Raw genomic sequence first — 27,795 nt, forward strand, 5'->3', positions numbered from 1 at the left:
AAGACCCAACACAGCCAAAAATAAATAAATAAATTTATAAAAAGAAGAAGAAGAAGAAAAAGGCAACTGGATCCAAGAAATATTGGGGAGGACAAATCCTCTGATAGGCTGGTTGTCAGCTGTGGGAAGGGAAGGGGTAGGACTTAGAATGACTACTAGGCCTTGGGCCCAGCAACTGCGTGGGTGGTGGTGCTATTTACCATATGACAGGACACTGGAGGAAGAGCAAGAGGGGAAGAGCAGAAGGCTGCATTCTGCTGAGTCTTCAAAACATCCCAGTGGAGCTGTCCATGTGAACAGTTGGACAGTCTGGTCTGGAGAGAGATTTGGTCATCATCCATGCGTCGATGGTAACTGAAGCTGTCACAGAAGTTGAGATCATCTACGGGGAGCAGGAAGAAAGGAAAAAAAAAAAGCCTAGGAACAGATTGCTGACATTTAAAACACAGTAAGTTGAATAAACAAATAAATTTTTTAAAAATACATAAGGAAAATTTAAAAAAAAATTTTTAAACACAAAAAGAATCATTAACAACAACAAAAAACTGGAAATACCTTAATGTCCCTCAATAGGAAAACAGATAAATAAAATACAGTATAGCTAGTCTATGAAATATTATACAGCAGCCAAAAAGAACGAGAAGTATCTTTATGTACCAACATGGAATACTGTCAAGGCACATTACTGAATCAAAGAAAGAAATATAAAAATGATACATAAAATGTGACCCCATTTGTGTAAATAAATAAAACACGGCAATAGCATTTTAAATATTTTCTGGGACTTCCCTGGTGGTCCAGTGGTAAGACTCCACGCTTTCACTGCAGGGGGCACAGGTTCAACCCCTGGTCGGGGAAGTTCCACATGCCGCATGGTGTGGCCAAAAGAAAAAAAAGAAAATTTCTGGGTTCATACATATGTACGCAAACACACACAGAGTGTGGGAGGTACATTCTAAACCACTAACAGGTTGCCTCTGGAAATACAGAAATAATTGAAACAGGGGAGCGGGGAGCAGGAGTATTCAAAATATCTACAATGTTCTGAAATTAACAGTTTTCAGTATGTTCGTATTTTAATTCACAACAGAAAAATGTGTTCCAAAACTGGAAATTCATAATACTTGTGTAAACTGTGGAAGATTAAATGTGATGTTATTTTGACAATGTTTTAAATTTTAGAGTCACATTTTATTTTGATCTGAATTTTTATCAAGATGCTGAAACTGGTTTGTTTGAAACTAGTTTGTCATACATACTGTGCATAATCATAGTATTTATTTTCTGGGACTACTGTGAATGTGTAGACTTATGTTTATTGCTAAGGGAACAATTATTTATAAAATAATATTAAATCCAGTATTAGCTGCCTATTTCAGACACTTAATACTTGCAGAGACCCATGTTACACTTACTACACTGAAGTTTTGGTTGTTTGCTTTTTTTTTGTTTTTTAAAAATTTATTTGGCTGCGTTGGGTCTTTGTTGCTGCGCGCGGGCTTTCTCTAGTTGTGGCAAGCGTGGGCTACTCTTCGTTGCAGTGCGCAGGTTTCTCATTGCGGCGGCTTCTCTTGTTGCGGAGCACGGGCTCTAGGTGCACGGGCTCAGTAGTCGTGGCTCGCTGGCTCTAGAGCAAAGGTTCCGCAGCTGTGGCGCATGGGCTTAGTTGCTCCACGGCATGTGGGATCTTCCCAGACCAGGGATCGACCCGTGTCCCCTGTATTGGCAGGCGGATTCTTAACCACTGCGCCACCAGGGAAGTCCCGAGGGTGAGTCTTTAAAAAAAACAAAAAGAAACAAAAAAACTTCAGGACTTCCCTGGTGGCGCAGTGGTTAAGACTCCACCTGCCAATGCAGGGGACACGGGTCGAGCCCTGGTCCGGGACGATCCCACATGCCTCGGAGCAACTAAGCCCATGCGCCACAGCTACTGACTCCATGCTCTAAAGCCCGTAAGCCACAACTACTGAGCCCCTGTGCCACAATTAATGAAGCCCACGCGCCTAGAGCCCGTGCTCCACAACAAGGGAAGCCACCGCAACAAGAAGCCCGCGCACCGCAACGAAGAGTAGCCCCCGCTTGCCACAACTAGAGAAAGCCCGCACGCAGCAACGAAGACCCAACGCAGCCAAAAATAAATAAATAAATAAATAAATTTATTTTTAAAAAAAAGAATCACCCTCACTGTTGAAAGTAAATGTACTCTTAGGGTGCAGATACTAGTGTTCCAATAAGCATGTGATTATATTAAGGTAGTGGTAGCAGGAAGATAATCTTGATTCCGCTGGGAATCTTAGGTTTTCTCGTACATTTATTGGGAAAATAGTTTTTCCTGTACTGCTGAAGTTTCTTTTTGGTAAACAGTATCTTTCTAAAAGAAAAGCATGAAGGAGAAATTGAGGTGTGTACATCTCCTCAAATGACCAGCACTGTACAAGATACTGTGTATCTTGCAATGAACAGTGTGGAAGCTGTTCATTTTTCAATCTGAAGTAAAATACATTCAAGAATTTTTTAAAAAAATCTACAATGTTTTGACTTTTTTAGATTACTATATTCTCTGTAAAATTAAAGATCAATTTTTCAAAAAATAATGGGAATTTCTGTACCTTCTACTCAGTTTTGCTATGAACCTAAAACTGTTCTAAAAAATAACTCAATTTTGAAAAGTGGGAAAAGAGGGAGCCTACAAAGGACATCCTTTACTTCAGATAGTAAATTTTCTCTGTTCCTTCCATCCCTGACTGGCTTGATGTTTAGATCTTCTGGCTTGCCATCTGCCCATGTCTGAGAAGTTAACACCAAGCCCCCCTAATTCCATGCTCTATCCTGAATCCTTGGCCCCAGGCCAATTTTGGCCACAGATCCCCTAGACTGGGCCAGAACCCCAGGAAGGGAGGTCAAATAGCAAAGTCCTAAACAAATATGGGAGAGTAAGTACAGATGCCAGCTTCAAGGACAGGGATCAGGTGGCCTTACAGGCCAGCAGCAGTCTCAAAGCGGAAAAAGTATTTAAAGATCTGGAAGCAGCTCTGCAGTGCTGGGGGATGAGGCTGAGGGGCAGTCAGGCAAAACTGGGGGAAGCGGTACGGGCAAGTTGAAGAAACAGCCAGTTCCACTTATAAAGATTCCAAGTGAAGTGCCATAACATGGTGGAAACGACATTTACAACAAAAGGAAGAGGGGAAGCTGCATTCTGTGAAGGGGTTGGGGGCATGGTGGGGGGTGGTCTAGGGATATCTAGAGGAATCATTCCCCATCAAAGCAGCAATTCCAGGAGGCACAGTGTAAAAGTTTAGAAACTTCCTGGAGCAGCAGAAAGAGGCCAGGGACTTGGCTTCTTCCTGAAAAGAAGGTTCTATAAATGAGGAGAAAAGACACTGAAATAAAGCCTTTCCTTCTTCAGTAAACCAAAGGCAGAGAGATCACGGTAGACCTCTGGTGACTGTGCTCTTAACTTTCAACTTTCTGAGCCTGAAAGACAACATGTTTGGTCTACATGTTCTCCTGGTTACCCGAAGAGATGACGCTGCCTAGCTGAGGTCTTACCCAACAGCTGACTCACCATCAATTAGTCTGTATCACGGCCTGCTGCGCCTCATGCCTCACACAGTCACATACTGCACGGCTCTGGAAAGAAAACAATCTGGTGTGAGCTGTCAAAGTCCTCTCGGTACCTGACCTCACCCTCTGGGGTAGGTTTCATTTCAAAACTGAAAGGGACTGAAGGGCTGGGGAAATCCAAAGATCAACAGAGCCAGGAACAGGTGGTTCCCAGCAGAAAAGGGTCCCAAGCTGGAACTCAAAACAGAAACCAGACCACTGATAAGACAGTTTATGATATCTGTCTCCAAGCCTTCAGATGCCATTTACATATCTTCCAATATTTACAACAGGGCATGACCACACTTATCCAACTTCTGACAACTAAATATCAAATTCTCCAAATGTTCAATCAAGTTCCTGGCTTTATTAAGTTTTAGAGCTTTGGGGTATCTCCAATAACTGGGATAATGGGGTTGGGGGAGGAACTTCTGAATTTTGCAGTCCTTCATATGGGCCACATTTTAATCCTAACGAATTCTATCATCTCCTCTTCCTTCTTCATTTCCTCATGACCCCTTGGAAAAATTCCTGTCTCACTAAAAAATTTCTAATTAGTTCATAATGGCTCTCTCACTAGAGCAATATTCAATACAATAAAAGTGTACCTCATCAAAGGAGTCAGGTTATTTGCTTGAGGTTCATTTTAACTACCTGAGTGACCCTTAGGTAAGTCATTTAACCTTTCTGGGCTCAGTTTCCTCATCTATAAAGTAAGGAGGTTGGAAACAGACAGAAGAAAAGCAATAAAACTTCCCTGAACTGAGAAAAGACTTAAGTTTTTAAGTCTAAAAGGTTTATCAAGTGACAAGCAGGGTTTTGTTTTTTTTTAAATCAAACCTAAGCCTATCATGATGAAACACTAAGCATGAAGAAAAAATTTACAAACTTTCAAAGAGAAATGGTTATTACTTACAAAGGAAAGAGAAACCTATTGGCAGTGGACTTTTCATCTGTATTACTAGAAACTGGACAGTACAAGGCTGCATACTTTGTAGAGACTAGGACTACTATTCAAGAATCCTTGGGAATTCCCTGGCGGTGCAGTGGTTAGGACTCTGTGCTTTCACTGCCGAGGGCCCAGCTTCCAGCCCTGGTTGGGGAACTAAGATCCCACAAGCCGTGTGGCGCAGCCAAAAAGGAAAAAAAAGAAAGAATCCTAAACCCAGCCAAGACATCATTCATACATGAAGATACACACACACACACACACACACAAATAAATAAGTAAATAAATAAATGGACCATCCATGCCCCTTGTCTAAGAAAATCACTCAAAGTATCCTAGTCAAATTAATATTTAAAATTGGAACAAAGCCGAGAAAGACAAAGTATATGCAAGACATGTTTCCCCTCCCCCTAAGAAAACCTCTTCATGAAATTGCACCAAGCGACTTCTGATGGCATTTCCAAGTACAAACAGAAACTGTCCTATACACAACCCTCCCTGGCAGTCTGGGTTTGCGAGTTGTACACCACCTAGTGGCCTCATGAAGTAAATGCAGTTTCATCAAGTGCCCGGATAAACTTCCAGCCATTTCGTGATCTCTGACAGTGTGTACGGAGCAGCAACCTGATGTCTTAGAGATTCTGAGTAGGGGACTGCAAACCCACCAGGCTCATATAAAACTGTATAGATTCAGCTCACTAACCATTCATTCTCCAAGGATGTGGGAAGGGCCCACACTCTGTGCTAACTAATCACAAGATGTGAAGCATAATTTGTTGCAAGGCTGCACTTGCAAATAGCGAGAGACAGAGAATGCTTTTGTGCAGACCAATCTGAACTGAAAGCAAGTTTAGATGCTATGAGAAAACTGCAAATACTCCTTATAAACAGGAAGAACGTCTCCAAACATTCACAAGATTGGATGTGGAAGATGGATTATACCCTGTATGGTTCCAGGAGACAGGCCTATAAATGATGAGAAGATACCTCAATTAGATTTCAATTCAAAACAAGAAATAATTTTCTATCAGTGAGAGCTATTCAACAGTATAATGGGAGAAACCATAAACAAAATGAAAAGACAATCTACAGAATGGGAGAAAATATTTGCAAACAATACCATCAACAAGGGCTTAATTGCCGAAATACACAAACAGCTCATACAATTCGATAACAGAAAAACAAACCACCCGATTAAAAAATGGGCAGAAGACCTAAACAGACATTTCTCCAAAGATGACATACAGAGGGCCAATAGGCACATGAAAAGATGCTCAACATCGCTGATTGTTAGAGAAACGCAAATCAAAGCTGTGATGAAGTATCACCTCACACCAGCCAGAATGGCCATCACTAATAAGGTCTACAAATAACAAATGCTGGAGAGGGTATGAAGAAAAGGGAACCCTCCTACACTGTTGGTGGGAATGTAAATTGGTGCAGCCACTATGGAAAACAGTATGGAGGTTCCCTAAAAAACTAAATATAGAGTTGCCATATGATTCAGCAATCTCACTCCTGGGTATATATACGGAGAAAACTCTAATTTGAAAAGATACAGGCAGCCAAGCTCCAGCTGAAGGAGAAGTAGGGTAAGTAAGGAGGTCTCTACACCATGGCTCGAACAAAGCGGGCTGCCTACAAATCGACCGGTGGTAAAGCACCAAGGAAGAAACTGGCTACAAAAGCTGCTCGCAAGAGTGTGCCCTCTACTGGAAGGCTGAAGAAACCTCAGCGTTACAGGCCTGGTACCATGGCACTCCGTGAAATCAGACGTTGTCATAAGTGTACTGAACTTCTGATTCACAAACTTCCCTTCCAGCATCTGGCACGGAAAATTGCTCAAGACTTCAAAACAGATCTGCGCTTCCGGAGTGCAGCTACTGGTGCTTTGCAGGAGGAAACTGAGATCTATCTGGCTGGGCTTTTTGAAGACACCAACCTGTGTGCTATCCATGCCAAACGTGTAACAATTATGCCAAGCGACATCCGGCTAGCACGCCACATACATGGAAAACACCCTTAAGAATCCACTCTGATGGGACATAGTTCATTCTTGAAAAAAAAATTTCTCTTCTTCCTGTTATTGGTAGTTCTGAACATTAGATTTTTTTTCCCCATGGGGTCAAAAGGTACCTAAGTATATGATTGAAGGTGGAAAAACAGGGGACAGAAATCAGGTATTGGCAATTTTTCCATTTTCATTTGTGTGTGAATTTTTAATATAAATGCGGGGACCTAAAGCATTAATGCAAGTCAAAATGTTTCAGTAAACAAGTTTCAGCAGTTCAATTTTATAACAATTATATATAAACCTGTTAAATTTTTCTGGACAATGAAAAAAAATACAGGCACCCCAAAGTTCATAGCAGCATTATTTACAGTAGCAAAGACATGGAAGCAACCTAAATGTCCATCCACAGATGAATAAAGAAAATGTGGTACATATACACACAATGGAATATTACTCAGCCGTTAAAAAAAAATGAAATAATGCCATGTTTGGCAACATGGATGGACCTAGAGATTATCATACTAAGTGAAGTCAAAAAGAGAAAGACAAATACCACATGATATCATTTACACATGGAATCTAAAATATGATACCAATGAACTTATTTACAAAACAGAAAAAGACTCACAGATATAAAAAACAAATTTGTGGTTACCAAAAGGGAAAGGGGGTGGAGGAGGGATAAATAAGGAGTTTGGGATTAGCAGATACAAACTACTATATATAAAACAGATAAACAGGGTACTTCCCTGGTGGTCCAGTGGTTGAGAATCCGCCTTCCAATGCAGGGGACACGGGTTCGATCCCTGGTTGGGGAACTAATAAGATCCCGGAGGCTGCGGGTTAACTAAGCCTGCATGGTGCAACTACTGAGCCCACGCACTCTGGAGCCCACGCGCCACAACTAGAGAGAAGCCCGCATGCCACAACGAAGAGCCCACTCACCACAATGAAAGATCCTGCGTGCCACAACTAAAACCTGACACAGCCAAATTAAAACAAAAAACAAAACAGATAAACAACACGGTCCTACTGTATAGCACACAAAACTATACTCAGTATCCTGTAGTAAACCATAATGGAAAAGAAAAAAAAACAACTATAATGGGATTCCTCAAGAAGTGATGAGCTTCCCAGCAATGGAAGTATTCAAAAATAATTTAAATCAGCTGTCCCCAACCTTTTTGGCACCAGGGACCAGTTTCATGGAAGACAATTTTTCCACGAAAGGAAGGTGGCGGGGGGAGAGTTCAGGCGGTAATGCGAGCGATGGTGAGCAGCAGATGAAGGTTCGCTCGCTCGCTTGCCCGCTGCTCACCTCCTGTTGTGCGGCCCGGTTCCTAACAGGCCGCAGACTGGTACCAGTCCGCGGCCGGGGGGTTGGGGACCCCTGATTTAAATGATCATCTGTCCGGGGACCATATAAAGCAATTCTGTAACTGAACGGAAGTCTGGAGACAAGGAGATTGATTGTATTACCTCAAAGGCCCTTTCCAATTCCAAGTGTCTGTCATTCTATTAAATAAAACAAAAACAAGGCAAACAAATAAACAAAACAAAACCCACTAATAAATAACTAATGAGTTTTCCCTCTGCATTTTTTTTCAAGGTCCGACCAAGAAGCCAGTACAACTTAGTGGGTTTGATACCACTTTCCACTTAAGTAAATGTGGACAAATTACTTAACTCTATTTGCCTCACTCTTATTGTCTGTAAATTTAGAACAATAATAGTACCCATCTCATAAGATTACTATGAAGATTAAATAATATGATACTTTATAAAGTACTTAAAACAGTGCCTAACAAAGAAAGTGTATACAACTAGCAGGTAGCTGTGGTGAATGGGAGTGGGGGTGGAAAGTGAAACCTAAATGTGCTGCTTGTTCTAGTTATCTGTTCCCAACCCTCAACCAAAGCAATCCTGGCTGCTGCTGGCCAGTGGCTAGGTTCCCTTGGCAACCAGCCTCAAAAAAGAGCCCAGATCAACCTTCTTCAGGAAGGCAGCTCATTCTCTGCCCTGAAATCTATCATCTTCCTTTGCACAAAGCAGGCTCCCTAAAACCTCACAAATACCAATGCTCCAGATCAAGGAGCTGAGCAGGTATTATCCTCCTCACTTCATATGATCAATTACAGAATATCAGAGTTAGAAGGACCATCTCAGAGACCATGTAGAGCAACCCCTTTGTTTAACAAATGAGGACAACAGGCTGAGAAAAGTGAAGTCCTAGATGTGGCAAGTTGGTGGCAGGGTCAAGACAAGATCGCAGGCCTCCTCATTCCTAGCCCAGTAAAGTTGTCCCATTTTTCAGTAGGACTGGCCCTACTAAGTCCCATGCTACTGACCCATACTACGTACTTTACACAGGTAGAAGAGAAATAGAAGCAGTAGAGTGCAGAGGTTAAGAGCATGGACTCTGGAGCCAGACTGCTTATTCAAATCCCAGCTCTAGGGGGACTTCCTGGTGGTCCAGCAGTTAAGACTCCGTGCTCCCAATGCAGGGGACCCGGGTTCAATCCCTGGTCAGGGAACTAGATCCCACATGCTGCAACTAAGACCCGGCGCAGCATGCATGCATGCATACATATGTAAATAAATAAATAAATATTTTTTAAAAAAAATCCCAGCTCTACCACTTACTGTGACTTTAAGCAAGTTTCCTAACCTCTCTGTTTCTATAAAATAGGAATAAGAGTTACTACCTTATAGTTATTTTAAGGATATGATGAGATAATCCATGTAAAATGCATGGCGCACAGAAAGTGCTCAATGTGTATACTGCTTCCTCTGTTTCTCATCATTACCAGTTGCATTAAGAAGAAAGACAATCATAATAACAAATGAGACGAGACAGGCTCCTACTTCTGGTCCAAAGAGCACTGGGAAGAACAAAGGTATTTGCTTAGCTCCATTTCCTGGTCCTGGCCAGGAACACCCAATCCCTAGCAGGGGAAGACTACAACTAATCCATCACTCATTCATTTCTTTGGATCTAGGAAAGATTCAACTCAGAGAATAACCAAGTACATGTTATAGTGACAAGATATTTAAGATCACAGATAAAAGTTAGGGAGGTCCAAACCCAAAATGCAATTCTTGTGGGTCCAGTCTCTTCCTCTTAACCCACGACGGGTGGTATAGTGTAAAGGTTAAGAACAAGAGCTCTGGAGTCTGACAGCCTGAAATGCAAATTCCTGTTCCATCATTTATTTGCTGTACCACTTAAGCAAATTACCTTACCTCTCTCTAAGCCTTTATTTCTCCATCTGTTAAATGAGAATAACAGCTATTTTGATTATGATAACAGCTGACATCTGGTGAGCACTCTCTATGTGCCAAGCACTACATTAAGCACTTTACATGGCTTACATTACTTAATCATCACAAACACCTGATGAGGCTGGTACCTTAGTACCCTCATTTTACAGATGAGGAAAATGAGGCACAGTCTTCTTATTCAAGGCCACATGGCTAGTTACTGGCAAAGTTGAGATGTCAGTACAGGAGGTCTGACCTCAGAGTCTATGCTCCCTCCTCCTACGCTGCTCTACTTCTCATAGCACCAGCTTCATATGGTTGTTACGTTGTTAAAATAAGCCAATCCATATAAAGTGCTTAGTGCAGGGCCTTGTTCATCAAGGTAGGTTCACCATTACCATTATTGCCGTTGTTGTCATTATCATCATCATCAATCCCTTTGAGACTCTCAAATACTACTACCTCCTGAGTTCTAATTTCACGTAAAGGGAAATGGCTGCTTTCCTACCTAGATACCAACCAGCTCACTGGGCAGCCTGCAGTGAGGTTCTAGTATTTCATCTCCCTCATGTAATACAGCAGTAAGTATCTGGCTGGAGAGGCAAGGAAATATTTTCTATAAACCTGCTACTCTATAAAAAACAATATATTAAAGTCTGTTTTTAAAAAATAAAATCTTCACTACTCTCATTAGAAAAGAAACATATGCTTATTATATTTTTCAAAATAAAGCACAGATCGGACTTCCCTGGTGGTCCAGTGATTAAGAATCCGCCTTCCAATGCAGGAGACGCGGGTTCGATCCCTGGTTGGGAAACTAAGATCCCACATGGCGCAGGGCAACTAAGCCCACGCGCCACAACTAGAGAGCCCGCGTGCCCCAACTACAGAGCCCACGTGCTCTGGAACCCATGTGCCACAACTACAGAGCCCACACGCCACAGCTAAAGAGCCCACACGCCGCAACAAAGATCCCGTATGCTGCAACTAAGACCTGACTCAGCCAAAAAGAAAAATAAATATTTTAAAAAATAAATAAAGCACAGATATACAGTATTTTTTTTTTAATTGTTCTCTACCTCCTTCCCCTTTCCACTCTCCTGTTCTCAAAACCAGCAGATTATTTAGTCACTTAATCCTCACAAGAAGTAAGACTGGTGTCATTCATCATCATCTCCGTTTGACAAGCACAGAAACTGAGGTTCAGAGAGGTTCACGACCATACAGCTGGTAAGTGGATGGCCAGGGTCTCTGGAAAAGAACTTACAGATATGGAGGAAGGTAAAGATAGTAAACTCCTTCACTAAGCCTGAGAGGAAGTGGTTATGACAGATGGTTCCTTGAAGGTTAAAAAGAACCAAGACTGATAATGGGATTTTTAAGAAACTCTTGCTCTAACAAGGTAAGAACAGATGTTGTAACCCAAAAAGCCAGTAATGCAGTGAGCTATCATCAATCCTGCCCTCCCAGAAACAGTGCAAATTACTGATAAGCCTAACAAAGCAGGACTTCATCTCTGAAGATATCCATACCATACCCCCGCACACCAGTTCTTACCTCCCCAATTCCAAAATGATGTATCACTTTATCCTGCTAGTGAGCACAGTTCAAAATAAGTGTTTTTTAGAGTGAGCAACTTGAGGGCAGGAACAATGTCTTGTTCATACAGATCTATTAACTGGTACACAACCTTCTATTTATTCAATACATTTTTGTTTAAAAATGAATAACTTTGGGACTTCCCTGGTGGTCCACTGGTTAAGAATCCGCCTTCCAATGCAGGGGACATGGGTTCGATCTCTGGTAGGGGAACTAAGATCCCACATGCCACGGGGCAACTAAGCCCGCATGCTGCAACTACTGAGCCCACGCGCTCTGGAGCCCATGCACCACAACTAGAGAAAAGCCTGTGCGCCACAATGAAGAGTCCACTCGCCACAAAGAAAGATCCCACATGCTGCCACTAAGACCCAACACAGCCAAAAAAATAAATAAATTTTTTAAAAAAGAATAAATTTATTCATTCAACTCCTATGTGCTAGGTACTGTTCTAGGAGGTGGGGTTATAGCAATGAGCAAAACAAAGTGGATGAAATTTACATTCTAGTCATGGGTGACAAATAATAAACTATAGTAGAGAGTTCCTAGAACAGTGCCTGGTACACAGTAGGCAGGACTCAAAATATCTAAATAATGAATGAATGAATGAATGAATGAACAGTATGTCAAATAGTAATAAGTTCTGTGGAGAAAAATAAAGCAGGGAAGGGAAACAAGGAAGGCACAGAGCAGGAGATGGTTTTTACTTTAAATAGGATGGTCAAGGAATGCTTAGATTAGGTGACAGTTGGGCAGAAACCTGAAGGAGGTAACGGAGGAGGCCACACTGACATCTGGAAAAAGTGTTCCAGAAAAAACAACTACAAAGGTCCCAAGGCTTGGCATGTTGGAGCAACTGCAAGGAGACCAGTGTGGCCAGAGCACAAAGGGAAAGTGATAGATGATGAGGTCAGAGCAGCTGGGAGAGGGTTATGTTGAAGATCCCATGCAGCCTTATAGATCACTTGAAGGACTTTAGTTTTTAATCTGGGTGGGACCCAGTGGATAGTTTTCAGCAGAGTGGTATGATTTGATATACACATAACAAGATTATACTGGTCACTGTTAAGATTAGACTGGGGGCCCTGAGAAAACCATAATTCAAAAAGAGTCATGTACCACAATGTTCACTGCAGCTCTATTTACAATAGCCAGGACATGGAAGCAACCTAAGTGTCCAACGACAGATGAATGGATAAAGAAGATGTGGCACATATATACAATGGAATATTACTCAGCCAAAAAGGAAACAAAATTGAGTTATTTGTAGTGAGGTGGATGGACCTAGAGTCTGTCATACAGAGTGAAGTAAGTCAGAAAGAGAAAAACAAATACCGTATGCTAAAACATATATATGGAATCTAAAAAAAAAAAAGAGGTCATGAACAACCTAGGGGCAGGACGGGAATAAAGACGCAGACCTACTAGAGAAGGGACTTGAGGACACGGGGAGGGGGAAGGGTAAGCTGGGACAAAGTGAGAGAGTGGCATGTACATATATACACTACCAAATGTAAAACCAATAGCTAGTGGAAAGCAGCCGCATAGCACAGGGAGATCAGCTCGGTGCTTTGTGACCACCTAGAGGGGTGGGATAGGGAGGGCGGGAGGGAGGGAGATGCAAGAGGGAAGAGATATGGGGATATATGTATATGTATAGCTGATTCACTTTGATATAAAGCAGAAACTAACACACCATTGTAAAGCAATTACACTCCAATAAAGATGTTAAAAAAAAAAAAAGATTAGACTGGGGGAGACCAAGAGCAAAAGCAGGAAGACCATTTAGAAGGCTATTCCAATAGTAGCAAGGGAGGCGGTGAGAAGTGTTCAAACCCTGGATGCATTTTAAGGTAGAGCTCACAGGACTGGCTGGTGGATTGGATGATGAGAGAAAGAGAAAGAACAGAGTCAAGGGAGAGTCCTCAATATAACTGAAACTGAGATGGGGAGAAACTGCCAGAGGTACAGGTTTGAGAGGAGAAGTTCCAGGATTAATGTTTTGAATATTTGAAGTTCAAGAAGCTATTACAGGACTTCCCTGGTGGCGCAGTGGTTAAGAATGCACCTGCCAATGCAGGGGACACGAGTTTGAGCCCTGGTCTGGGAAGATCCCACATGCCGCGGAGCAACTAAGCCTGTGCGCCACAGCTACCGAGCCTGTGCTCTAGAGCTCGCGAGCCACAACTACTGAAGCCCGTGCGCCTAGAGCCCGTGCTCTTCAACAAGAGAAGCCACTGCAATGAGAAGCCCATGCACTGCAACGAAGAGGAGCCCCCACTCGCCACAACTAGAGAAAGCCCGCGTGCAGCAACGAAGACCCAACACAGCCAAAAATAAATTAATTAATTAATTTTTTAAAAAAAGAAGCTATTACATACACAAGTGGAGATATCCCGTAGGCAGCTGGACAGAAGAGTCTTGAGTTCACAGGAAGACATTCAAGCTGGTAATATATACTTGAGAATTCTCAGGGTATAAATGATATTTAAATTCTTAAAAGAGAGCACTTAGTAAATGAGTGTAGACAGAGAAGTGATCCGAGGACTGATTTGAGTACTCCATCATTGGAGGCTGAGGAGATAAGGAAACAGCCAAAAGGGCGGGGCGGTACGTGGGAGTTTGAGAAGAAGGGGCTCCTGAGGTAGAAGGAGAACCAAGGTAGTGGCATCCTGGAAGCCAAGTGAAACTAGTGTGTGAGGAGGAAGTGTCAAATACTACTGAGAGATCAAGAAGATGACTGAGAAATGACCACTGAATCTATGTACTATTTTCTAAGCATTCCTCCCTAATCCACACATAACACATTTTTTTCTTTTAATCTAGGTAAAATCCCAGTATTGTCCAATGAATACACATAAGGTTTCTGTTTAATGCAGCTATATGTGCATCTCAAAAAACAAAATCAATGCTCTTAATATGGACACAGCAGACTTTACACAGTGAATAATGTTGAGCAAATGCTTTATCTGGTTGAAGTAACTGTCTCTCTGAAACAATGTCCCCGACCAAGTCTTACTTGTGTTCAGTAGATGGGATCAGAGAAATGAGCTATTTAAATGTATTTCTTTTGTTCTGCCATAAAGTAGCAATTATTCTTGAACTCATTTTCCTCCTTCCTAACTCAAACATCCTAAGCAGCTAAACAAAGACCCTAAATTTCCACACACATCCCTTTATAAACAAAGCAGAACACAATAAAATCCAAAAGTTGGATGAGAAAGGGATATGCCGTCTATTCTAGCTGCTTTCTTTTACTGTACAAAGGGTTAATAATTATTTGCTAATTCAAAGGCTGTAATTTGTTTACATTTTGTCCTTAAAATCTCTAGATAGGAAGTGTGATTTCTAGTGTCTTCACCTTAAAAGAGAATTATTGTTACAAAATAAGGACTTTAACTTTCTGTGCTCTAGCGCAGGGGTCCCCAACCCCCGGGCCACAGACCAGTACTGGTTAGGAACCAGGCAGCACAGCAGGTGAGTGGCGGGCAAGCGAGCGAAGCTTCACCTGTATCTACAGCCTCTCCCTATCGCTCGCATTACCGCCTGAGCTCCGCCTCCTGTCAGCATTATGGTGAGTTGTATAATTATTTCAATATATATTTCAATATAATAATAATAGAAATAAAGTGCATGATAAATGTAATGCTCTTAAATCATCCCGAAACCATCCCCCCCCACCCTGTCCGTAGAAAAACTGTCTTCCACGAAACCGGTCCCTGGTGCCAAAAAGGTTGGGGACCAGTGCTCTAGCGAACAGAGTCAAGTCTCAATAATCTACACTTCTGAAGCAGAACAATATTCACCAAAAACTGGATCATGCAAACATCCTTCATGTCTTCATGAAACAGCTACAACTTCTGAAAGGACTGAGCTCCCTGCCTTTGGGAAGAATACCCTTCCCTGCCCTCCACCGTGCAATTTGCCAACTTGGGACTCAGCCTGAATGACAACTTCTCTAGGCGGCCTTCCCAGATCCCCTCCAAGGCTGAATCAAGGGCCCTCCTCTGAACCCGTAACACCACAGCTTGGTAAGCACCACAGCTTACTCATATCCCAATACTTTAACACATTATACTGTGAATCTGTTTACTTCTCTGTCTACCTCTCCAGACCATAAACATCTTGAGGGCAAGGACAATATCTCATTCATTTTTATAGCCTCAGTGTCTGAAACATATCAAACAATCAAGTGCCTGCTGAATGAACGAATAACATGAAAGTTGACCTAGAATACCTTACGTGATTTTTGTAGCACATTTTCCTTGATAAACCAGGTGAACTGAGGCTAATATTAAAATTACTGGCATCTATATGATCCAGCAATCCCACTCCTGAGCATATATCCACACAAAACTGTAATTCGAAAAGATACATGCACCCCTATATTCACGACAGCACTATTCACAATAGCCAGGACGTGGAAACAACCTCAATATCCATCGACAGCTGAATGGATAAATAAGACGTGGTACATATATACAATGGAATACTACACAGCAATAAAAAAAGAATGAAATAATGCCATTTGCAGCAACATGGATGGACTCAGAGATTATCATACTAAGTGAAGTAAGCCAGAAAGAGAAAGAAAAATACCATATGATATCACTTATATGTGGAATCTAAAATATGACACAAATGAACCTATCTACAAAACAGGAACAGACACAGGAAACAGGCTAGTGGTTGCCAAGGGGGGGGTGGGGGAGGGATGGATTGGGAGTTTGGGGTTAGCAGATGCCAACTATTATATGTAGAATAGATAAACTACAAGGTCCTACTGTATAGCACAGGGAACTATATTCAGTAACCTGTGATAAACCATAATGAAAAAGAATATAAAAAAGAATGTATACATATTTATAACAGTTTCTTACTAACACAACATTGTAAAACTATACATCAATAAAAATAAAATAAAACAGGGAGTGCCCTGGCGGCCTAGGGGTTAGGATTCAGTGCTTTCACTGCAGAGGCCTGGGTTCGATCCCTGGTCGGGGAACCATCCCGCAATGCCATGTAGCATGGCCAAAATACAAAAAAAAAAAAAAAAGAAAGAAAATAAAATAAAATTACTGGCATCTATTCACATCCCCAATTGATAGCAGAAACAAAGAAATTTCCCCTACCTGACACTGGAAATAGAGGATAAGAAAAGATATGTGCTGCTCAAAATCAGATCAGGAGGAGTTATCGTACTAGCTGCTCTTCCTTGATTTGTCCCACACCATAGGAGAGGCTAATGGAGCTCTGGATTGCTCTCTTCACCTCCCTTCCACCGATTCTGTATTCTCCTCTTTGCCCTATTCTTCTTTTGTTTGTTTTGTTTTAATATTTATTTATTTATTCTTGGCTGCTTCAGGTCTTAGTTGTGGCACATGGGATCCTTTGTTGTGGCCCACGGGCTTCTAATTGTGGCACACGGGTTCCAGAACGTGTGGGCTCTGTAGTTGCGGCACACAGGCTCTCCAGTTATGGCACACGGGCTTAGTTGGCCTGCGGTATATAGGCTCTTAGTTCCCTGACCAGGGATCGAACCCGGGTCCCCCGCATTAGAAGGTGGATTCTTAACCATTGGACCACCAGGGAAGTCCCCTCTGCCCTATCCTTTTCTCTCTTTGCTTTACTTACCTTTTCCCACTTCCTCTCATTCTATACTTTGCATTTGCATTCTGTTCTCATTTTCCTTTTAACTTTTCTCTGCACTCTGTTCTCCAGGCCTATTTTAGTTAAAATGACCCTGGGGAATACATGAGCAATGCTTTGCCCAACTGGGAGAACTTAGGCCAAGGATGTTGCTGTATATCCTGGTCACTTCTGTAAAGCACACCAACATATTTCTGCTGTTTCTGAGGAAACCAAGTAGCGACCCCCTAACAGCAGCACAGGGTTATCAGCATATGAGGTCAAATTGTTACTATCCCCAGTGGGTAAGACATGTTTCTAAACTGCACTCTGTAGTATCCTGGAAATAGAGTAAAGGTCCTCTTAATTTACAATAATTTTAAATAAAAGAGAAATGGGAAGCTAAATATGAAGGGCAAAGAGGAAAAGAAACCATGTTTTTGGGAAAAATGTTGCGTGTTGATAGGACAAATTTCAAAAGCTATAGGATACTTGCTGGGCCAGGTAGGTTGGGAAAAAAAAAAAGGTGGTTCCTGCCCCCAGGGAACCTAGTCTCATTCCTACCACTTCCCAAACCCATAAATGTAAACATTAAAGAACCAGAGAGGGAGATTCTCTTGAACCAAAAGAGTCAGTAACCTAACATAAGTGAATTGGACGTTCTGGGACAGAAAAATAAAGACTGGATAGAAAACTCTTTGAATTTAAAAAGTTATTCCATGTGTTAAAGTCAGTGCCACAAGCATCAGAAGCCAAGGAAAGGAACAATCCACAACTAGGAGTCAAGAGGCCTACCTAGCTCAGATCCTAACAAGCTGTGTAACCTTGGGCAAGTCATTTTACTACTCTGATCCAAAGACGGTTCTTTCATAAAATGAGCATAATAATATCTCCCTGGCAAAGCTGACTGTGATGATTAAATAACACTTCGAAAAGTTTTATATAACATGCCAATGTGGTAAGAGGAAGCAAAAATCCTGTGGTTCAACTTCTAAAGTGTAAGCCTGACTCACCTTCCCAACCTTGTTAAACCCTTTAACTAACCTGGGAGAGGAGTCATGTGAGGCTCCAGGAGTGGGGTGGTGACTATTTAGTCAGTTGCTCTGTATCTCAGTGGCTTCATCTGTAAAATGGGTGGTGTGGAATTCACTCACATATCCGCAAGATAACGCAGGTCTGAGAAAGGGAGTGCAGAATTTACCATAAGTGAGTAAAACATTTACCCAACCCTCCCGCCCAGGGATAAATAACCAAGATCATCAAATGTCATCACTCCCTGGACAGAATTAGAAACGGCCTTAGAGAGCATCTAATCTCGTTTTACAGATGGGAAAACTGAGGCCCAGATAAATGAACTGAATTGTAGAACTCTCAAAGCTAGTTAGTGGCAGAGCTGGAGCTAGGGGCCAGAGCCACCAATTCTCAAGTCCAGTACCCTCTTTGCCAGATCTCAGGGTCACCCAAGGCACCTGAGGCCCTTACAACACATTATCAACATCAAGACACATTACAATTTCATCAACAGCTAAATGTGGGCTACCCAAGGGAGGGGCTGTAAGACTCTGATGCAGGCGGTGCTGAGAGCTGGGAAAGAGAAGACTTCATTGGGAAAGTGAGTAGAGTCCCGGAGATACTCAGACACAAAGAGATTAAAGAAATATGTCTGCTGCAGAATTACAAAGGATCATGAGAGATTACTACAAGCAACTATATGCCAATAAAATGGACAACCTGGAAGAAATGGACAAATTCTTAGAAAAGCACAACCTTCCGAGACTGAACCAGGAAGAAACTGAAAATATAAACAGACCAATCACAAGCACTGAAATTGAAACTGTGATTTAAAATCTTCCAACAAACAAAAGCCAAGGACCAGATGGCTTCACAGGCAAGTTCTATCAAACATTTAGAGAACAGCTAACGCCTATCCTTCTCAAACTCTTGCAAAATATAGCAGAAGGAGGAACACTCCCAAACTCATTCTACAAGGCCACCATCACCCTGATACCAAAACCAGATAAAAGATGCCACAAAAAAAGAAAACTACAGGCCAATATCACTGATGAACATAAATGCAAAAATCATCAACAGGGCTTCCCTGGTGGCGCAGTGGTTGAGAGTCTGCCTGCCAATGCAGGGGACACGGGTTCGAGCCCTGGTCTGGGAGGATCCCACGTGCCGCGGAGCAGCTGGGCCCGTGAGCCACAATTGCTGGGCCTGCGCGTCTGGAGCCTGTGCTCCGCAACGGGAGAGGCCGCGATGGTGGGAGGCCTGCGCACCGCGATGAAGAGTGGTCCCCGCTTGCCACGGCTGGAGAAAGCTCTCGCACAGAAACGAAGACCCAACACAGCCATAAATAAATAATAATAAATAAACAAATAAATAAAAATTAAAAAAAAAATCATCAACAAAATACTAGCAAACAGAATCCAATAGCACATTAAAAGGATCATACACCATGATCAAGTGGGGTTTATCCCAGGAATGCAAGGATTGTTCAATATACGCAAATCAATCAATGTGATACACCATATTAACAGACTGAAGGAGAAAAACCATATGATCATCTCAATAGATGCAGAAAAAGCTTTCGACAAAATTCAACACCCACATACGATAAAAACCCTCCAGGAAGTAGGCATAGAGGGAACTTACCTCAACATAATAAAGGCCATATATGACAAACCCACAGCCAACATTATTCTCAATGGTGAAATACTGAAACCATTTCCACTAAGATCAGGAACAAGACAAGGTTGTCCACTCTCACCACTATTATTCACCATAGTTTTGGAAGTTTTAGCCACAGCAATCAGAGACAAAAAAGAAATAAAAGGAATCCAAATAGGAAAAGAAGAAGTAAAACTGTCACTGTTTGCAGATGACATGATACTATACATAGAGAATCCTAAAGATGCTACCAGAAAACTACTAGAGCTAATCAATGAATGTGGTAAAGTAGGATACAAAATTAATGCACAGAAATCTCTTGCATTCCTATACACTAATGATGAAAAATCTGGAAAAGCAATTAAGGAAACACTCCCATTTACCACTGCAACAAAAAGAATAAAATACCTAGGAATAAACCTACCTAAGGAGACAAAAGACCTGTATGCAGAAAACTATAAGGCACTGATGAAAGAAATTAAAGATGATACAAACAGATGGAGAGATATACCATGTTCTTGGATTGGAAGAATCAACATTGTGAAAATGACTATACTACCCAAAGCAATCTACAGATTCAATGCAATCCCTATCGAACTACCAATGGCATTTTTCACAGAACTAGAACAAAAAAATTTCACAATTTGTATGGAAACACAAAAGACCCCAAATAGCCAAAGCAATCTTGAGAAAGAAAAACGGAGCTGGAGGAATCAGGCTCCCTGACTTCAGAGTATACTACAAAGCTACAGTAATGAAGACAGAATGGTATTGGCAAAAAAACAGAAATATAGATCAATGGAACAGGATAGAAAGCCCAGAGATAAACCCACACACATATGGTCACCTCATCTTTGATAAAGGAGGCAAGAATATACAATGGAGAAAAGACAGCCTCTTCAATAAGTGGTGCTGGGAAAACTCGACAGCTCCATGTAAAACAATGAAATTAGAACACTCCCTAACACCATACACAAAAATAAACTCAAAATGGATTAAAGACCTAAATGTAAGGCCAGACACTATAAAACTCTTAGAGGAAAACATAGGCAGAACACTCCATGACATAAATCACAGCAAGATCCTTTTTGACCCACCTCCTAGAGAAATGGAAATAAAAACAAAAATAAACAAATGGGACTTAATGAAGCTGAAAAGCTTTTGCACAGCAAAGGAAACCATAAACAACATGAAAAGACCCTCCAACCCTCCGAACGGGAGAAATTATTTGCAAACAAAGCAACTGACAAAGGATTAATCTCCAAAATATACAAGCAGCTCATGAAGCTCAATATTAAAGAAACAAGCAACCCAATCCAAAAATGGGCAGAAGACCTAAACAGACATTTATCCATAGAAGATATACAGATTGCCAACAAACACATGAAAGGATGCTCAACATCACTAATCATTAGAGAAATGCAAATCAAAACTACAATGAGGTACCACCTCACACCAGTCAGAATGGCCGTCATCAAAAAATCTACAGAGACTTCCCTGGTGGCACAGTGGTTAAGAATCCATCTGCCAAGGCAGGGGACACAGGTTCGAGCCTTGGTCCGGGAAGATCCCACATGCCGTGGAGCAATTATGCCCATGTGCCACAACTACTGGGCCTGCACTCTAGAGCCTGTGAGCCACAACTACTGAGCCCGTGTGCCACAACTACTGAAGCCCGCAAGCCTAGAGCCCGTGCTCCGCAAGAAGAGAAGCCACTGCGATGAGAAGCCCGCGCACCGCAACCAAGAGTAGCCCCCGCTCGCTGCAACTAGAGAAGGCCCGCGCACAGCAACAAAGACCCAACACAGCCAAAACTAAAATAAATAAATAAATAAAAATTAAAAAACAATCTACAAACAATAAATGCTGGAGAGGGTGTGGAGAAAAGGGAACCCTCTTGCACTGTTGGTGGGAATGTAAATTGATACAGCCACTATGGAGGACAGTATGGAGGTTCCTCAAAGAACTAAAAATAGAACTACCATATGACCCAGCAATCCCACTACTGGGCATATACCCTGAGAAAACCATAATTCAAAAAGAGGCATGTACCACAATGTTCACTGCAGCTCTATTTACAATAGCCAGGACATGGAAGCAACCTAAGTGTCCATCGACAGATGAATGGATAAAGAAGATGTGGCACATATATACAATGGAATATTACTCAGTCATAAAAAGAAACGAAACTAAGTTATTTGTACTGAGGTGGATGGACCTAGAGTCTGTCATACAGAGTGAAGTAAGTCAGAAAGCGAAAAACAAATAACGTATGCTAACACATATATATGGAATCTAAAAAAAAAAAAGAGGTCATGAACAACCTAGGGGCAGGACGGGAATGAAAACGCAGACACAGAGAATAGACTTGAGGACATGGGGAGGGGGAAGGGCAGGCTGAGATGAAGTGAGAGAGTGGTATGGACATATATACACTACCAAATGTAAAATAGATAGCTACTGGGAAGCAGTTGCATAGCACAGGGAGATCAGCTCGGTGCTCTGTGTCCAACTAGAGGGGTGGGATAGGGAGGGTGGGAGGGAGACGCAAGAGGGAGGAGATATGGGGATATATATATATGTATGGCTGATACACTTCGTTATAAAGCAGAAACTAACACACCACTGCAAAGCAATTATACTCCAATAAAGATGTTAAAAAAAAAAAAAAAGAAATATGCCTGCCAAAAAAGGCTTAAAATTGCAGTCTTGGGAAGACATACCCAGTGGGTAAAATTTTCTTTAGGGAAAAGAAACAGGTGGCAGATTTAGAGGACCAGAATGCTTTGAATCAGGATAATTCTTGATTATATGCAATTTAGTCCTTTTGTTGTCTCCTAAGTTTTTAACATTTACTAAGATCAACTGTCTCTCTACAAGATAAGGCCCTCTGCAGAGACCAGAGACGGTCTACCTTAGTGGTTAAGTATATAGGCTCTGGGCTCAAATTGCCTCGATTCAAATCTTCGTTTTACCACTTAACAGCTGTGTGACCTTAGATAAATCCTTCTCTTTGTACCTCTGTTAAAATGGAAATAACATCACCCCCATCTCAGGAGGTTTTGTGAGGTTTAAATGTGTAGATTAATCATATTGGTCACAACCTAATAATGGGTTTTTCATCCTTTAGTGTGATGTGTGCCTCTTTTTTTTTAATGTAAAGAAGACAACAGAAATTACCAGAGTACACTGCATGTAGTATGAATAAGTACTGTTTTGCAATAATTTTGTTTCCTTTATCTATATGTATGCATATATGTTTCAATTACGTAAAATATACTTCTCATGGTGGTTTGCTTTTAAAACTGTGAGAACCACTGAATTAATGCACAAAATAAAGGTTCAAACAGTGCCTGGCACACAGTAAGCACTTAGTGCTATGACTGTCATTGTTGCTGTTATGTACCTACCTGTTAAAGTTGTTTGTAGGATTATCTAAGATAATATGAAAGCGCTTTGGAAAGTCTAATATACAATATTAGTGTAAGTTAAAGGAAGCAACAAGCCCTTCTCTCCACCTCTTAATACCCATACAAGCATAGCCCTGTTTCAGCACATATTTGTTGCTTGGTCCACAAGTTATTTGTTACATTGAACTGAAAAGTCCACAGACCATGACTTATCTACCACTCTGTCATGCTCTGTCAATATCTGCAGAGAAATAGAGGTTTGGTGCCAGAGTAAATTTATTTATTTTTACCTGGGTGGAGGTTGGGATGGGGAAGGCGGAAGTCATGCCAATGGGTAGCTGAAGGAAGCAAGTGAGTCAGAGAAATTGCTTGCTCCCACAGAGCCAGGTAGACTCAAATGCGCCACAAACCAGGCTGGACTGACAGATACTTGAGCCTTTATGCAGGGCTGAATCACTTCCTTCTCTCTATCCTCACCCAGACAACTCATAAAAAAAAAATAGCCTCTGAGCTCCTCACAGGCATAGCTCACACCAGGAGAAACTGGGAATCCCCAAACAGATACAAATAGGGGGTGACTATGCAACAAAAAGTTACCTGAGGGGTTCCTTGAAATAACAAGCCCACCTAAACGTCCAAATAGCATTTAAATTCAAAACCCTGACTTAGAGAAAAATTTGGAAATGTGCTCACCAATAACTGTATCAGGTCTGGATTCCATCCTCGACACTGTGTGACCTTGAATTAGTCACTGCATCTCTCTGGGCCTAAGTGATTTCATCTGCTAAAAAAAAAAAAAGAGAGAGATAACACGTACCTCACAGGGTCATTGTAAAAATTAAAGACAGTATGCAGTAAAATGGCTAGCACAGGATCTGGCACTGGTAAATGCACAATAAATGTCTGTCCCTTCTAGCCTACCAAGTCAACAACTATGGCAAACTGAGGTTCACTGGCCAGCTCTTAGGTATCCTAGTCGCTTCATGGAAATTGCCTTTTTTTAAAAAGAAACTTTATAATACCATTTCTTTATCTCCCTAGCACAATAGCCTATGCTAGAAGTCTAGGAAAGCAATAATTTCCCATCTCATTCTTTACAAGTAGTGATTCCTAAATGTTTTGGTACTGCCCCCCCCCTTATCCATTATTAAACGAAATGAGCGAGAGACTCGGTATGATGCCTACATTTTACAGTTATTTGCGTCCCCGTTTCAAATTAATGAGAAATGTATTAAAATTCGCCCGGTGAGGCTGGGACCAGCCTGCGGGGTTTCATCCCAATCTGGTCAGAGCACTCGCTGCGCGGGGAAGGCCCCAGCTCACGGGCGGGACGGGGGGATGGGGGGCGGCCGCGTTCTAGAGCTTTCGGCCCGACCCCTATTTCTCGTTGGCGACGAATATAGGCCACGTGTCGCCATTTTGTGTTCAGGAAACATGGCGGCCACCCCCACGGGGAAGAAAGGGAGGGGGGGAGGGAAGGACCGCCACGTTAGCCGCCTTCCCTGGGGGATCCTGAAGCACCCCGCGCACTCGGCCTTTTCTGTCTGGCTCAGCCGAGGAAAAGGAGAAGGGGCAGAAATCACAACTGGCGCGCCAAGGGCCCCAGCGACCTTTCTTTACCGGGAGGAACGCGCGGCTCCACACACGGCAAGAAAGGCCCTCCAAGATGGCGGGCCCTGTTGGGGGCCGCCCCCGGAGAGCGTGGGCGCCGTGGCTGCACCGAGCGGGGAAAGGGCCGAAAGGCAGCAGCGGGAGCGTAAGCCGCGCGGGGAAAACCGCAGGAACTCCCCAGAGCAGGAGTAAATGCGGTCCCCCAAGATGCACGCCATTGTCTTAAATGTCTGACGAGGCGGCAGCGACTAAAACGACACCAGCGCAGGAGGTGGGGGTTCTGCGGGTAAACGAAAGAGAGTTGCAAAATGCAGACAAAGCATTATGTAAATGGACGCCATTCTCTTTATGGCCATGTTTCTAGCCCTCCCCAGAAACCATGAGCAGAGCCGTGAATTTGACGGCAGCGCGTGGTGGGTTTTGGTCTTTCTCCCCACCGACCGCCGCCACGGGGCCGAGGCGGGGGTGGGGGCTGGCGCTGGGCGCCCCGACGCCGAAGATGAAGGGGCCCCACGTGCCCACTCGGGCGGGGGCCCGCCCCGCAGGCCTCGCCTCGCCGCCCCTCCCCCCCGGAAGACCGCGGCTGCCCCTCCCGTCTGTCCCACACCCTCACGCATGCGCTCTGGCCGCCTCAAGCGCATGTTTTAAACCCGCGGCGTCCTAGCAGCCGCCTGCAGTTTTCGCCGGGGCTGCCCGTGTCGCTCCGCGCTTAAACCGCTTTTGTAGGGCGGGAAAATAATGTGTCGCCTCCGCGCACAACACTACCGTTTCCAAACATCTGCCGGCGCCTCTGGGGTTAATAAAATACATGTTCGTTTTAAAACTTTGCCGGACTCACAGCTTCTGCCTACCGGGGCTTTGTTTTCAATGCTAGCCTGTTAAAAGTGTATTTTAAAAACTACTCTATGGGGGTTGGCGCAATCTTGTGACCTAAAAAGGATGGGTCCTCATTTTTTTTCAAGGGGTCCTGCGCAGCAAGCACTTCCGGGGTCAGAGGGTACGCGGGGTTGAAAGCGGGCTTCCCGCCCCGCCCAGACCGCCGAGGCTGCCGCCGGAGTCGCCACCGCCGCGCCCTCGCCCACCCGCCCGCCCGCCGCTCCCGGCCCCGCTCGCCCCCTCCGCCGCCGCCGCCCGCCCCTGCGACGACGCCGCGGCCTCCCGCCCGCGCCCGCTCGCTCCCGCGGCCCTCGCTCGCCTCGCGCCGGCAGTTTTGGGCCTACACCGCCCCTCCCCCAGCCAGCCACCAAAGACTTGACCACGTAACGAGCCCAACTCCCCCGAACGCCGCCCGCCGCTCGCCATGGATGCCGGTGTGACTGAAAGTGGACTAAATGTGACTCTCACCATTCGGCTGCTTATGCACGGAAAGGAAGTAGGAAGCATTATTGGGAAGAAAGGGGAGTCGGTTAAGAGGATCCGCGAGGAGAGTGGTGCGCGGATCAACATCTCGGAGGGGAATTGCCCGGAGAGAATCATCACTCTGACCGGCCCCACCAATGCCATCTTTAAGGCCTTCGCTATGATCATCGACAAGCTGGAAGAAGATATCAACAGCTCCATGACCAACAGCACGGCTGCTAGCAGGCCCCCGGTCACCCTGAGGCTGGTGGTGCCGGCCACCCAGTGCGGCTCCCTGATTGGGAAGGGCGGTTGTAAGATCAAAGAGATCCGCGAGAGTACGGGGGCCCAGGTCCAGGTGGCGGGGGATATGCTGCCCAACTCCACCGAGCGGGCCATCACCATTGCTGGCGTGCCGCAGTCTGTCACCGAGTGTGTCAAGCAGATCTGCCTGGTCATGCTGGAGACGCTCTCCCAGTCTCCGCAAGGGAGAGTCATGACCATTCCGTACCAGCCCATGCCGGCCAGCTCTCCAGTGATCTGCGCGGGCGGCCAAGATCGGTGCAGCGACGCTGCTGGCTACCCTCACGCCACCCATGACCTGGAGGGACCACCTCTAGATGCCTACTCGATTCAAGGACAACACACCATTTCTCCGCTCGATCTGGCCAAGCTGAACCAGGTGGCAAGACAGCAGTCTCACTTTGCCATGATGCACGGCGGGACCGGATTCGCCGGAATTGACTCCAGCTCTCCAGAGGTGAAAGGCTATTGGGCAAGTTTGGATGCATCTACTCAAACTACCCATGAACTCACCATTCCAAATAACTTAATTGGCTGCATAATCGGGCGCCAAGGCGCCAACATTAATGAGATCCGCCAGATGTCCGGGGCCCAGATCAAAATTGCTAACCCAGTGGAAGGCTCTTCTGGTAGGCAGGTTACTATCACTGGTTCTGCTGCCAGTATTAGTCTGGCCCAATATCTAATCAATGCCAGGCTTTCCTCTGAGAAGGGCATGGGTTGCAGCTAGAACAGTGTAGGTTCCCTCATAACCCCTTTCTGCTGTTTTCCCATGATCCAACTGTGTAATTTCTGGTCAGTGATTCCAGGTTTTAAATAATTTGTAAGTGTTCAGTTTCTACACAACTTTATCATCCGCTAAGAATTTAAAAATCACATTCTCTGTTCAGCTGTTAATGCTGGGATCCATATTTAGTTTTATAAGCTTTTCCCTGTTTTTAGTTTTGTTTTGGGTTTTTGGGTCATGAATTTTATTTCTGTTTGTCGATAAGAAATGTAAGAGTGGAATGTTAATAAATTTCAGTTTAGTTCTGTAATGTCAAGAATTTAAAAATTAAAAAATGGATTGGTTAAAAAATGCTTCATATTTGAAAAAGCTGGGAACTACTATCTTAAACTCTTTGTTGGTGCATTTCTTTTCTTCCCTTCTAGTGTTAGGCTTTTGTAGGGAGAAGGGTGGGCCCGTCCCTGGTATTTTCTCCAGCCCTTTTCACCTTACTGGTAAGATTCCATTCCCTTTCCATCCCAACAAAGGAGAACGGCAGGCTGGGCCTGCTTTGGGACGTTTGCAGAGACAGTGGGGGTCTCTTGGAGAGTGACATCTCTCCAGCCAGGTTCCAGAGAGAGGCCTCTGCCCATTTCTCTGGTAGAAAACATAAGGGGTTTCTCAGCTGGGAAGAGTATGCCCA

General features: G+C 43.5%; 2 protein-coding genes and 1 long non-coding RNA gene across 8 annotated transcripts in view; 2 read left to right on the forward strand and 1 right to left on the reverse strand.

Annotated features, from left to right (window-relative positions):
* LOC137778044 (uncharacterized) overlaps window positions 1-25,300 on the reverse strand; it is a 55,347-nt gene extending 30,047 nt beyond the window's left edge. For 4 of the 6 annotated variants that reach the window (XR_011076719.1, XR_011076721.1, XR_011076715.1 and 1 more), the window contains exons 1-4: window positions 23,828-25,300; window positions 18,099-18,230; window positions 3,566-3,630; window positions 201-382 (exon numbers count right to left, since the gene is read on the reverse strand). This is a non-coding gene — a long non-coding RNA (uncharacterized lncRNA). The remainder of the gene's footprint in view (window positions 1-200; window positions 383-3,565; window positions 3,631-18,098; window positions 18,231-23,827) is intronic. The other 2 variants (XR_011076720.1, XR_011076717.1) reach the window with 2 other exon arrangements.
* Window positions 6,168-6,578, forward strand: LOC137777698 (histone H3.3-like). The gene has a single exon (XM_068564615.1). The coding sequence runs from the start codon at window positions 6,168-6,170 to the stop codon at window positions 6,576-6,578; it is 411 nt and encodes a 136-aa protein (XP_068420716.1).
* Window positions 25,301-25,855: 555 nt separating the features above from the next.
* PCBP1 (poly(rC) binding protein 1) lies at window positions 25,856-27,437 on the forward strand. The gene has a single exon (XM_068564384.1). It carries the CDS (start codon window positions 26,046-26,048, stop codon window positions 27,114-27,116), a length of 1,071 nt encoding a protein of 356 aa, XP_068420485.1. The 5' UTR covers window positions 25,856-26,045; the 3' UTR covers window positions 27,117-27,437.
* Window positions 27,438-27,795: the final 358 nt, after the last annotated feature.

The sequence above is a fragment of the Eschrichtius robustus genome, chromosome 15 (assembly GCF_028021215.1).
Source record: "Eschrichtius robustus isolate mEscRob2 chromosome 15, mEscRob2.pri, whole genome shotgun sequence".
In the NCBI taxonomy this organism is placed as follows: Eukaryota; Metazoa; Chordata; class Mammalia; order Artiodactyla; family Eschrichtiidae; genus Eschrichtius; species Eschrichtius robustus.